This window comes from Labeo rohita, chromosome 13, assembly GCF_022985175.1.
Source record: "Labeo rohita strain BAU-BD-2019 chromosome 13, IGBB_LRoh.1.0, whole genome shotgun sequence".
Lineage (NCBI taxonomy): Eukaryota > Metazoa > Chordata > Actinopteri > Cypriniformes > Cyprinidae > Labeo > Labeo rohita.
The window spans coordinates 30,777,167-30,790,477 of NC_066881.1; the positions used below are offsets into that span (position 1 = coordinate 30,777,167).

Genomic DNA, 13,311 nt, shown 5'->3' on the forward strand with positions numbered 1-13,311 from the left:
CGAACTGTGTGGTTGAAAAGACTGTGAAACTGTTTCATTCATATACATGACAGTGGCTCTCTTTAGGTCAGCGGCAGCACAAACGCAGATTTGAATGTTCAAATCACACTAGTATGATTGTACGCTGCACGGAAGAAAGGTTGAGGAATCAAAAAGATGAATCATTGTAATTTAGGAACAGAATCAGGTTGGTATTTGAATCGTGTTTGTGATCTTTAATGATCTGTTAAATTAAAATGCTTTGTCATATTGGTGGTGTCACATCTATTGCAACATGTTTAGCTTATCACAAATATTATAGGCTACTTTGCTTTTTCGACTTCTGATTGCAAGTGTAGCCAAACATGGAGAGCTATGCACTTAGATTAGTGAGCAAGGTCCTGGCAGATCGCTAGATCGGGTCCTTACAGATGAAAAAAAAAAAAAGAACCGCATATAGGTATCGATAGGCGGAATCGATATTTTAATTTCACAAGAAGTATCCAATTCCTGACCTTAAGTATCCGATTCTGGAATCAGAATCGATTTTCGATACTCAACCTTAGGTTCAAAGCCTTGGGCACAATGCTATTGGTTCATGTCTGCACCTTGTGGGGCTCAACCACCAACCACCCGGTTTTCCCGGCCAAAAAGCTCTTTGCTTTATGTGATGCTCACGGTCAGATACTCCTCATGCGCAATGAATGGAACGACCCACACTCAAATCCAGCATCGTCCTGTAATCACATGGTGCATTTTGAAGCAACACAATAAACACAGGATCCATTATGAGAGCATAGAGTGCTTTGCTCCGCTAATGGCTTGTGTGAAAAGGGCTGATGCGCATTGAGTGGTTCAGGGTTTAGCCCGTCTATCTTTTGTGCCGTTGTGCGCAGCTAGAGCGCTAATGAATTCAAGGCTTTTTAGTTTGGCACCTACAAAACGTGCTCCACGCGGGCATCATAATGCATTATGAAAACTCCGAGCGCATTAACACTCCCGCCGGCCCCCGAATGCTGCGTCTAAAAATAGCAGGATCAAAATCAGCGATAATGGCCCATTGGGTCTTAATGGAAAACGCGTGTCACTTTGGCTCGTTTGGTCGTGCGTTCGGAGACTCAATCTATCCTCCGTCAGTGGATCGCATTACAATCAAGATTAAAATCACATTAGAATGTGCGGCATCAAATCAAATCTAATCACGCCATCGATTGAGACAATTTCACGATAGACTTCATTACCGCTGTCCTTTCTCTGGCAGGCACAGGAGTGCTGTTGTCTGAGACGCTCTGGGATGTGTCCAAACTGTGTCAAGTGACAAATAAAATCCTTCTGTGATCTTACAGAAAGGCTGGAGCAGGACTTCCTATAAACTATATATGTAAGAATGGATTTTATCCACCTGGAATTGACTCAGTAAGGATTATACACTTCCAATTAAAACTTCTGAAAGAAATCAATACTTTGTTTCATGAAGCAAGGATGTATTATATTGATAATACATCCTTTTTAATGATAGTGTACATCAGTATTGAAGTTGGAAGAAAAAATAAGACAGCCAAAAAGTCAAAATCATATTTGATAAAAAATAACAATGCATAATACAGATACAATAGAACATAATAGAAAATAAATTGTGTGAACTTTAACTGCTAACTACATTTTAGGCTACATATTGTTTCCTTGAAAGCACCATAAGGGTTTTTTTTAACTATTGGCACTCAGACATATATATATGGAAGCCCATTTGACAAACTTAAGTCATAATTACAACATAAGTCGAAATTATGACTTTAAAAGTACTAATTATGAGATAAAAGTCTAAATTGTGACTAAAAAGTCAAAAAAATAACAAAAAGTCAGAATTCTGACATACTTAGGTAATAATTATGAGATAATAAGTCTAAATTATGACTTTGCAAGTCGAAATTATGACTTTTTTACTCGGAAATAGCTATGGAAGCCCATTTCCGCCACATAAGAAAAAACATTTATGCCTTAAAAAGTCGAAATTATGACATTCTTAAGTCATAATTTAGGACATAATTTGAGATTATGGCTTTAAAAGTCCTAATTATGAGATAAAAGTTGAAATGATGACATACTAAGTTGAATGACTTAAAAAGTCAAAAATATGACAAAAAGTTGAAATTATGACATACTTAAGTAATAATTATGAGATAATAAAATGTCTAAATTATGACCTCGCAAGTCGAAATTACGACTTTATAGATTTTTCTGCCACATAAGAAAAAACGCAGGCTTTAAAAAGTCGAAATTATGACATACTTAACGTCTTAATTTCATGTCATCATTTCGACTTGTCAAAATGTTGACTTTTTAAGTCATAATTTCAATAATTAATTCATAATTTCATTTTTTCTCATAACTATCACTTTTAAATTAATTATTTTGGCTTTTTATCTCATAATTAGGACTTAACTATGTCATAATTTCAACTTTTTATCTCGTAATTACGACATGTCATATTTTCGACTTGTCAAAATGTTGACTTTTTAAGTCATAATTTCAATAATTAATTCATAATTTCATTTTTTATCATAATTATGACTTTTAAATGAATTATTATGACTTTATCTCATAATTATGACTTAAGTATGTCATAATTTCAACTTTTTAACACATGATTTTTTTTTTTTCTTATGTGGCGGAAATTCTTCCATAAATATCCCTGTTACCTGGCAGATATCATTGAAACAGGAGTCTCGAAATATCACACTTGTCTCTGTGAACCGCAAAAAATAAAAAATAAAAATGTGACCACGTCTTTTTTAAACCAAATCACAAGACTACCAATGCTGTCAATCATTTTGGATGTTCACAGGGCAACCCTGTGAGAAAATAAAAAACAGGAGGCTGAGAATGTGATAATTTATGCAGATCATGGGGGGAAATGGTATTTGTTCACTGCTTACTTCTTAATAATTTCCATGTAGCTAGCTGCTTATAGCTTTACCAGTTTGACAAACTATCGTTTTAAAGTAGTTCCCCAATTTGTACCTTTAGTTGTTTAATGACTGAAACACTTACACTCCACGTTGAGCTGCACCTGAGCCTGTCGCCGTTTGATGTTTAGGCCATTGTAAGGAGCGGTTTGGCAGCGGTACGCTCCCATCATGTCCCGCGTCACATTGGTCAGTCGCAAACGTCCATCGCGTGTTTCCACCACCCAATCCCCCGATGGCATGGGCAGGTCCTTGTTGGCACGAGACCACAGAACCGGTGGGCGGGGCTTACCATCGACCAAACACACAAGCTCTGCTGTCCCGCCCTCACTGACATTGACCACAGCCCCTCCGACCGGCACACTCAGAACAGGGGGAACGACTGGAAAAGAGGAAAAACATAGTCGTAAGTGGAGGTGCATTGTTTTTGGAAGTCTGATCATTAAAAAAAAATGCAAAATGCAAAAAAATGCAAAAACATCCAACAATGAAGATTTGTAAACAGAAATCAGAAGTTTTATGGGATACTACAAACTCATATTTAAAAAAGTTACTGACCAACATTTTGAACTGCAACTTCTCTCTCTATATTTAGTGTTAGTAACCTTTTAAAAAAAATGCATTTGGAATAGTATTTTCTTCAATTAATTAATAAACGAACTCAAAATGATTTGTCTTATAAACACTTGTACAAAACAAGCAGAAAAGAAAAGAATGCTACTATTCGATTAGTTTCGCAATGTTAATTCTGCAGTTCTTTTTATCTTGTCCAAATAAGGTCAGTTTGCAGGTTAACAACACATGAAAGAGACAATTAACTTTGATGCAATATAAAATAATATAATCAACTGCTTTCATAGGTCTCTACTGTGTTAAATCTACCTGACCAACACCAAAACACATAAAGGAAAAAACAGATAAAATAATGACCATGTAGGATGGACAGAGTTGAAACAGTAGGACAGAAAGATCATAAAGCGAGAGATAAAGAGACTGTCAGATGATGCGATTGATCATGTTAGGTACTGCAGTCAGAGACAGAGAGTAACCCCAGAGAAGGTCGAAACTTCAAGTACAAAAAAGAGAAGAAACTCCGAAAAAACAGCCTCCTGCTGAGATGAGAGAGCAGATCAGAGGGGACTCAAATGCATGAGGGCGTCCGCATTTTCCAGAATTCAACAGTTTACTACCATTAACCCAGAAGAATGGCCAATCCCACATTTTTACTTTTTACCCACGAGACGTAATTTAACCTCTCTGATAGCTGCAAAACACTCAATAAGCACCATGTTGTACAGGAAAGCCCTATACAGTATGTGAGTAAACATTTGTGCTAAAGAGTGGTTTCTTTCTGACGTTGTTCAATGAAAAAAAAAAAATAAATAAAGATGGCAATGGTCACATTTATTTTTCGGGGTCAGCAGATGCTGAGGCGCATAGTGCGAAGAGGTCGCCAACTTTCTGCAGAGTCAATCGCTAAAAACTTCATGTGGCTTTCAGATTAGCTCAAGAACAGTGCGCAGAGAGCTTCATGGAATGGGTTTCCATGGCCGAGCAGCTGCATCCAAGCCATACATCACGAACTGCAATGCAAAGCGTCGGATGTGGTGGTGTAAAGCACACCGCCACTGGACTCTAGAGCAGTGGAGACGCGTTCTCTGGAGTGACGAATTGCGCTTCTCCATCTGGCAATCTGATGGACGAGTCTGGGTTTGGTGGTTGCCAGGAGAACGGTACTTGTCTGACTGCATTGTGCCAAGTGTAAAGTTTGGTGGAGGGGGGATTATGGTGTGGGGTTGTTTTTCAGGAGCTGGGCTTGGCCCCTTAGTTCCAGTGAAAGGAACTCTGAATGCTTCAGCATACCAAGACATTTTGGACAATTCCATGCTCCCAACTTTGTGGGAACAGTTTGGAGCTGGCCCCTTCCTTTTCCAACATGACTGTGCACCAGTACACAAAGCAAGGTCCATAAAGACATGGATGACAGAGTCTGGTGTGGATAATCTTGACTGGCCTGCACAGAGTCCTGACCTCAACCCGACAGAACACCTTTGGGATGAATTAGAGCGGAGACTAAGAGCCAGGCCTTCTGGTCCAACATCAGTGTGTGACCTCACAAATGCGCTTCTGGAAGAATGGTCAAAAATTCCCATAAACACACTCCTAAACCTTGTGGACAGCCTTCCCAGAAGAGCTGAAGCTGTTATAGCTGCAAAGGGTGGACCGACGTCATATTGAACCCTATGGATTAGGAATGGGATGTCACTTAAGTTCATATGCGAGTCAAGGCAGGTGAGTGAATACTTTTGGCAATACAGTGTAGACAGATAGCTAGATAGAATGCTAGAACATTAGAAAGCTAAAATCGTAGAACGCTAGAACGCTAGATAGATTGATAGAAAGATAGACAGACAGATAGACAGACAGATAGATACAGACAGAAAAAACAATATAAGAGATAGAATGATAGACAGATAGATATAGAACGATAGAAAGAATGAATGATAGAACGACAGACAGACAGATCGATGGATGGATAGATCAATAGATAGATGACAGATAGAACAACAGATAGAATGACAGAACGTTAGAACGATAGAACGATAGATAGATAGATAGATAGACAGGTAGAATGCTAGAACATTAGAGTGCTAGAACATTAGATAGAACGCTAGATAGATGATAGAACGATAAAGACAGAAAAAACAATATAAGAGATAGAATGACAGACGGATAGATCTAGAACGATAGAAAGAATGAATGATAGAACGAATGATAGATAGATCGATAGATGGATGGATAGATGGATAGATCAATAGATGACAGATAGAACAACAGTTCTAACGTTAGAACGATAGAACGATAGATAGATAGATAGATAGATAGATAGTCTTGTCTCAAAGTCTGTTTGGACAACAGGAAACAGTGGACAGAAAACAGCACTCAAACCATTTCACAGGGTCTTTCATGTTTGTGAGCAAAGAAAATCACATTATAACAAGCAGACAACATCATCAGCAACGAGTAGAAGGAGTCAGATCAAAGGGCCATTTCACAGTACGAGTACAACAAGTGAGTTTTAAAAGCTCTGAGCCCTTAAATCCTCAGCGTCTTTAGTATTACAATCACTTTCTCACCGCTGCTCTGTGTGATGTTCACGTCCACTCGCAGTTCAGGAACGCTGCTCCCGGGGAAGTTGGCTACGCAGCTGTAGGTGGCCTGATCTCTGAACTTCATGTCCACGATTTCCAGGCTGCTGGTACCGGGCGGCATGTCTGGGTCGCTGCGCAGCACAATGAGGCTGTCGGTGGGGTAGATGAGAGCTCCGTTCTTGTACCAGGTGTAGTTCACCTTGTCCTGAGGCTGCGCGTCAACGTGGCAGGAAAGTTTGAGGTCTCGACCCATCTGTATGCTCTCGCTGTCTTTGTTGGAGTCCGGCGTGATCTGGAATGTTAAGTTCTTCATGGCTAACGGAGAGAGAGAGAGAGAAAGGATGATGGTGAAAGAATCATTAAGGTTATGACTAAACCCTTTCCTAGAACTATCAACTCTTTACTCACAAAATCAAGAACTGAAATATGGCTGAAATTAAATACATTTAAATATCAGTACAAAAAAATCAGTATCAAAAACAATTGAATATTAGAAATGTTTAAAATAAGTTTAAAACCGACAAATAATAATGATAATAATGACAAAACCACATAAGAAATTTACTTAAACTTGCCAACAGGATACTATGCTTTTTTTTCAGTAGCTAAATGCAATATGAAATTTGTGATAAAACATGCAAAAACCTGTGGGTGCAGTGTAAATGCAAGCCACAGCTGTAGTATAATAATAATAATAATTTTAAAAGGCAGGGCATAAATAATAAATAAAAATCTAAATAAAAATATTAAAAATCAAGAATATTAAAATAAACATGTAATATTAAAATTAATATTAAAATAGTAGTAAGTAGTATAATTATATTTTTTTTATGTTTTAGGTTTAAAGCTTTATTTCAAATTAAATTAAATGACATCATAATGTAAACAGAAGTCAGCTGTAATAATACTAATGTAATAATAATAATAACAATCATAATAATAATAAACAACAACAACAATAATAAATTTAAAAGACAGGACATAATAAATCTAAATAAAAATATAACAAAAATCACTAATATTAAAAATAAATATTTAATATTAAAATTAATATTGAAATAATAGTAGTAAGTAGTATAAAAATTGTGAGTAGTATAATTATATTAAATTTGTTTTATGTTTTAGGTTAAAGCTTTATTTCAGTGTAAATCAAATGGCGTCATCGTGTAAACAGAAAATAGCTGAAAAATAATAATAATAAAGTTAATAATAATTTTAAAAGGCAGGACATAAATAAAAATATAAATAAATATATTAAAAATCAACCATCTTAAAAATAAATATTGAATATTAAAATTAAAATAATAGTAGTAAGTAGTATAAAACTAAGTAGTATTTAAAAAAATTATTTCAGTGTAAACAGAAATCAATAAATAGTCTTGCAATGTAATATTGCAATGGGATCAGAATTAGAAAAAGAAATTTTATTTAATCTTAGGTTTCTGAAGAAGTGTAAAGTTTACAAAAACAAAACACAAATAGACATCACATCTAAGACTGAAATGATCATCAACACAAAGACTCAATGTAGAGTCTGTACAGAAGCAGAACTGATTTAATTTTAGAAGTTTCAAATTTAGATTTAGAACAAACTCCATGTTTGAGAAACATTAATACAATCCTGCCTTCTAGTTTTGTCATACTGACATGAAACTCAGTATGAATCTCAGAGGTCTGCTTTACTGCAAACACTGGATGTAATCATGAGGGAAAACAGCACACTTTACATGATAAAAAATAATGACTCAGTCGTAAACTGCTTTTTAAGATGAAAATAATGAGCTTAAATACAGTGTCACAAACACAGCTGAAGACACTTAGAGGATCCATAACCCCCCCACAGCCCTACCGCTGTAATTTGTTAGTACCGAAGCACAATTCATAACTATAACAGCTTAGGCGCATGTTTACGCTCTGACAGTATGAAAAACGACCCTGCAGGTGGAGGCAGAAAGTTTAGCGCCATATGTTCAGCGCCCCGCATTTCAACAGACGGCTGCCTTACCTGGATGATTGGCTGCGCTCAGGCGTCCGCGGCACCTGCGTGCGCGTTTGACACAAAGCGAGCTCATTACCGTCAACAGAGACGGATCCAGCGCGCACCCCGCACATTCCGAAATAAGACGCTTCTACTGCTAATTACCTCCATTCCTCTCAAATTAATTGGAGTAAATAAAAATGATTAAAGAGGCTAAGAATAGCTCCAGGCCCTGATGAACGGCAGGCGTTATGGCAGCCGTTCCTGAATCACCCTCTCGGCTTGAGGAGTTTAACACGATCACACACTGCCAAGAGAGCTAATTACAGTTCAACCGCTAACTCACGCTCACGCCACATAAACACACGCTCCCACGCATACATATGAAGAAATCTGGCTCTGCAAATTTTGTGCTAAGCGCGGGACAGACAGGAAGTCATAACTCATTCAAATGCGTGTCAATCAAGCGGTTGGAGGAATATGTAAACTTAAATTGAATCTGATGGCTTGAGATGTAACTAATATTTTAGCCATTAAAGGTGAAGAGATTTCTGTGCCACCAAACAGAACTGCAGTAATAAAGACTGATTTCAAACTAGGGTTGTGTAAAACTCAGAACAGAAATCGCTTCTTTTTAATTCACAGGCGTAAATTGAATTGGCCACACTCCACAGGAGGTACAATTGTAATTTGAATAAGGAGAAAAGAACAAAGAATTGTAATTCAATAAAATTCAACCAAGCTAGTTCATTCTAGAAATGAAGTTGTCTTTCATGTTGTTCTATCCATCCATCCATCTATCTATCCACCTTATTTATCTATCCGTATCTCTATCTGTCTGTTTATCCATCCATCCATCCATCCATCCGTCTCTGTAGGTCCATCCTTCTATCTATGTCTATCTATCCATCCTTATGTCTTCCATCTGTCCTTCCGTCCATCCATCCATCCATCTCTATACATATCTCTATCCATCTGCTCATCCATCCATCCGTCTCTATCTATCTATATATCTGTCTATCCTTATGTCCTTCATCTGTCCTTTCATCCATCCATCCATCCATGTCTATACATATCTCTATCCATCTATTCCATCTATTCATCCATCCATCCATATATCAGACAGATAGATGGATAGAGATATGGATAGAGATGGATGGATGGACAGATAGAAAGATGGACAGACATAAGGATGGACATACTGACAGACGGACGAATGGATGGATGGATGAACAGATGGACAGAGATAGAGATAAAGACAGATAAATGGGTGGATGGATGGACAGATGTAGATGGATAGACAAAAGTTGGATGGACAAACGTGAGAATAGACAGATAGAAGGACAGACAGATGAATGGAAGGTCCATCCTTCCATCTATGTCTATCGATCCATCCTTATGTCTTCCATCTGTCCTTCTGTCCACCCATCCATGTCTATACATGTCTCTATCCATCTATCCATCTATCCATCTGTTCATCCATCCATCCATCCATCTGTCTATCTCTGTCTGTCCATCTATCCGTCTATCCATTTAACCATCTCTGTTCGAATCTCTATCCATTTATCTATTCATCTGTTCATCCATCCATCATCCTTCGCTGTCTGTCCGCCTGTCCCTTCTTCCATCCATCCATCTATCCACCTCATTTATCTATCCGTACCTCTAACCATCTATCCATCCTTGTCTATTCATCTATCCTTCCATCCATCAATGTCCATACGTATCTCTATCCATCTGTTCATCCATCCATCCATTTATCCATCTCTATCCGTATCTCTCTGCCTGTTCATCCATCCATACATCTATCTCTGTCCATCAGTCTGTCCATCCTTATGTCTATCCATCTTTCTATCTATCATCCATCCCTATTCATACCTCTATCAATCTCTGTTCATCCATCAATCCACGTATCTATCCATCCGTCTGTCTGTTCTTCTGTCTGTCTATCCTCAGATCTATCCATCTATCCATCCATCTTTCGTCTATCCATCTAGCTATCTGTCCATCCATCCCCCCATTTTTCCATCTATCCGTATCTCTATCCATCTATTTATCTATCCTTTCATCCATCCATCCATCCCTCTGTCAGTCTGTCCATCCTTGTCTATCCATCTTTCTATCTGTCCATCCATCGATCCATATCTATCCATATCTCTATCCATCTATCTATTTATCACAGCTCGTCTTGACAAATTTTGCTATTCTAGCAAATAAAGTGAGATAAAGTGAGATGAATTTTCTAACATTCTACTTGTTTACATTCAAATTCAAATGTCAGTAAAAGCACACTTACTTCTCACAATGAGGCTGACTGTTCTTCTCGCAGGGTTTCCCACATTGTTGACGGCTGTGCAGTTGTAGACGCCGGCATCAGCAGGAGTGACGGACCGGATAGTGAGGGACCCACCTCGGATCATGGAGCGCTGAGGGAGGAACCCAGGGTACCGGGACCAGGTGACCGTAGGTGTGGGGAAGCCTGCCGTTACCTCACATGACAGCGTGACGTCTTGGCCCGGGTCCACCACGTACGTCTCGTTCACAGACAGCTTTAGAGCAGGGGGAGCTGCAAACAAAAGTGTGAATCATTTAAAGCTAGTGGGTTTCCTGTTGATGTCTTGATGAGTCTTGCATTTACAGAATAGAGCAGAACAAGAGAAGTGCAGGTGGTCCTGCTTCAACATGTGAACACTTTAAAGCTAAAAGTGTTTTGACAAGAGGGTCAATACTATCATTGATCAATAATAACATTTCATGAGAAATCACCTCTTCAGTGCTTCTGGGGAAAGAACTAACAGCTATTTTTAGCATGACATAACTCATGTCCCATGGCAGGCTTTTTACAGTACCTCCTTCACTTATTCCCTCTTTTAAAGCCAAAGTGTCCTGTTAGCTGATTAGGCCTCAGCAACTGCTGATCATTTAACTTAGATTTTTTTCCATTGTTAACTTAAGTTACTTTGTGCAATAATATATGAAACTTAAAATAACAATATATAGCATACTGTAATTAAAGGAACCCACACAGGCTGCCGCTGCTCTGAATAAGAGGATATGCTATACTATATAATGTCTTTACAAGACTGAACACATGATCATTAGGCATCACACATATACTTCAGCCTATTATTACAGTGCACACATTGTTCATCTAATAAAACCGTCAAAAAGAATATACTCAATTTCTTTTTTGTGTACGTTTATACATATTTTAAAGAAAATAAGTAAATAAATTAAACTAAGTGAAATCCACACTTCAGGATGCCTGTCAATAAATACAGTAAATTATTTCTGAGTTTCTCATTGTATGGCCTTTGCAAAGAAACAAAATGTAATAGAACTGCAAGCAGCGATTACCAACATTTAAGCACTTATGAAAAAAGACATTATTTAGCAAGGCCTTAACCACCTAAATCAATGATTAAAAAAAGCATTTTTGGCAAACCCAGGTAATTTACCATCAGTGTTGCCAAGTCTACAGTTTTCCCGCAAAATTGGGCTACTTTAACACTGTTGCCGCAGGTTGTTTTTGATGTCCACGGGTTGAATTGACCCCAATAGCATCACATTTAGCCCCTGAAATATGAATTTACTAAGGAAACCCTAACAAAAAAAAAAAAAAAGTGTATTTTATCCCTGGGAACGCAAATTTTCAATGGGGGACCCCCCTTAAAATGAGACTGGGCTAGTTTTGAGTAGCAATTGGGAGGGTTTTGTTGTGAAAACCTGGCAACCCTGTTTACCATAGAAATTTAGTTTTTTTTATATTTATGCACCAGCTGTGGTCTGATCTCTTTAAAACTTTCAATGCTTTTTTTAGAATCACCTATCACATGTGCTCACCATGTTTCTTGAAGTTCTGAATTTTCCCTTAAGCTTTATAGTTTGGGTAAATTTGGACAAGTCCCTTTTTCAAACGACCCTGTTATAACTTCCCAAAGGGTAAACTTCAACTTTTGTTTTTGATAATTATTGACCTAGAGAGTCCAAAGAACTGTACTGCTGTGTTTTTTTTTCCAGACTGAGCGAAAAACCATGGACTAGTTTGCAAAAGTAGTATTTTACATATTCAAAATCATTTAACAAACGATTTGATTGACAGCAGTGGTTCTAGAGGCAAAGTTGTCCAGTTCTATCATATGATACAAATATTTTGTGTAAAATATTTGCGAAAAACCATGCAATGTACAATCATAAGCCCTTAAAAAAATAAGATATCACCCCCTATTTTCAATTTCCTTCAAATTTCTTTCAGACCTTCGGGGGCCGTGAGTCAAACGTGCCCACCGAGTTTCGTTCTCACCAACCTCCGTTAACCTCGTCTAATAGATGCTCAAACTTCATCTGCCAATGGCAGCCATGTTGTTTTGATATACGCAAATGTCCTTATAGACACTTGTGGCAGTTTGGACCAAGATCGTGCACAGCAATTTTCATGTTGATACAACAAATGGTTGCGCAGGTATAGCCATTTTTATGTCTTTTCCCCTCTTATAGCACCACCAAGTGGCCAAGCTCCACAATTTTTGTCCTGTGACCTTACATAAGTGTTCTGAGTTTGGCAAAGATTTCTCATTCTGTTCAGGAGTTGAGAATTCCAATTATTTATTAGTTAATTTATTTATTTATTGATAATTATTGATATTTACTTTCTAGAGAATCTTTCTGTACTGGTTTTGTTCCAATCGGGCGAAAAACCTAGGACTAGGTTGCAAAAATTTCGACTAGTTTAAAAAAATTTTTAAATACCTGAAATTTTCGCCAGGCTCACAATCCAACCTGATCCAAGTCGTGAGCCAAGGATTCCAATGACATAAGATACTTGAGCCTGCAACTAACGGTTTAGGAGTTATAAGCGATTCCATACTTTTGATCCCTGTAGCCCCCACATCAGGCCAATTGGGGCGAGCCTTGGCTACATTGTAGGCAGTGTGAGTACTACCATTCCTCCAAATTTCAAGTCTCTATGACTTACGGTTTGATCTGCACAATCAGTTTTACATGGAGATTGCTGATCCTTGGCCATTGTAACAATTACAATAGGGTTCCAGCGCTATGCTGATACACAGAAAAGACACGAGGACATGACACAGGTCAAATGACCCAGATTCAAACCTGCATACTCTAAACCAACCCCTCTTTGTGTCACATAGCACACCACAGTTTCTCTGAATGGCATTGCTCCCATCTGTGTTCATTATTTCGGCAGTCTAGAACTGTCACACTGTACCTGAAC

The 13,311-nt window shown here is 37.9% G+C and overlaps 1 protein-coding gene across 1 annotated transcript in view; it reads right to left on the reverse strand.

The window, feature by feature from the left end:
- LOC127175035 (MAM domain-containing glycosylphosphatidylinositol anchor protein 1) overlaps positions 1-13,311 on the reverse strand; it is a 250,165-nt gene that overhangs the window by 80,296 nt on the left and 156,558 nt on the right. The window contains exons 7-9 of the mRNA XM_051125843.1: positions 10,372-10,641; positions 6,083-6,412; positions 3,031-3,327 (exon numbers count right to left, since the gene is read on the reverse strand). Of these exons, the coding sequence (XP_050981800.1) occupies positions 3,031-3,327; positions 6,083-6,412; positions 10,372-10,641 (897 nt within the window). The remainder of the gene's footprint in view (positions 1-3,030; positions 3,328-6,082; positions 6,413-10,371; positions 10,642-13,311) is intronic.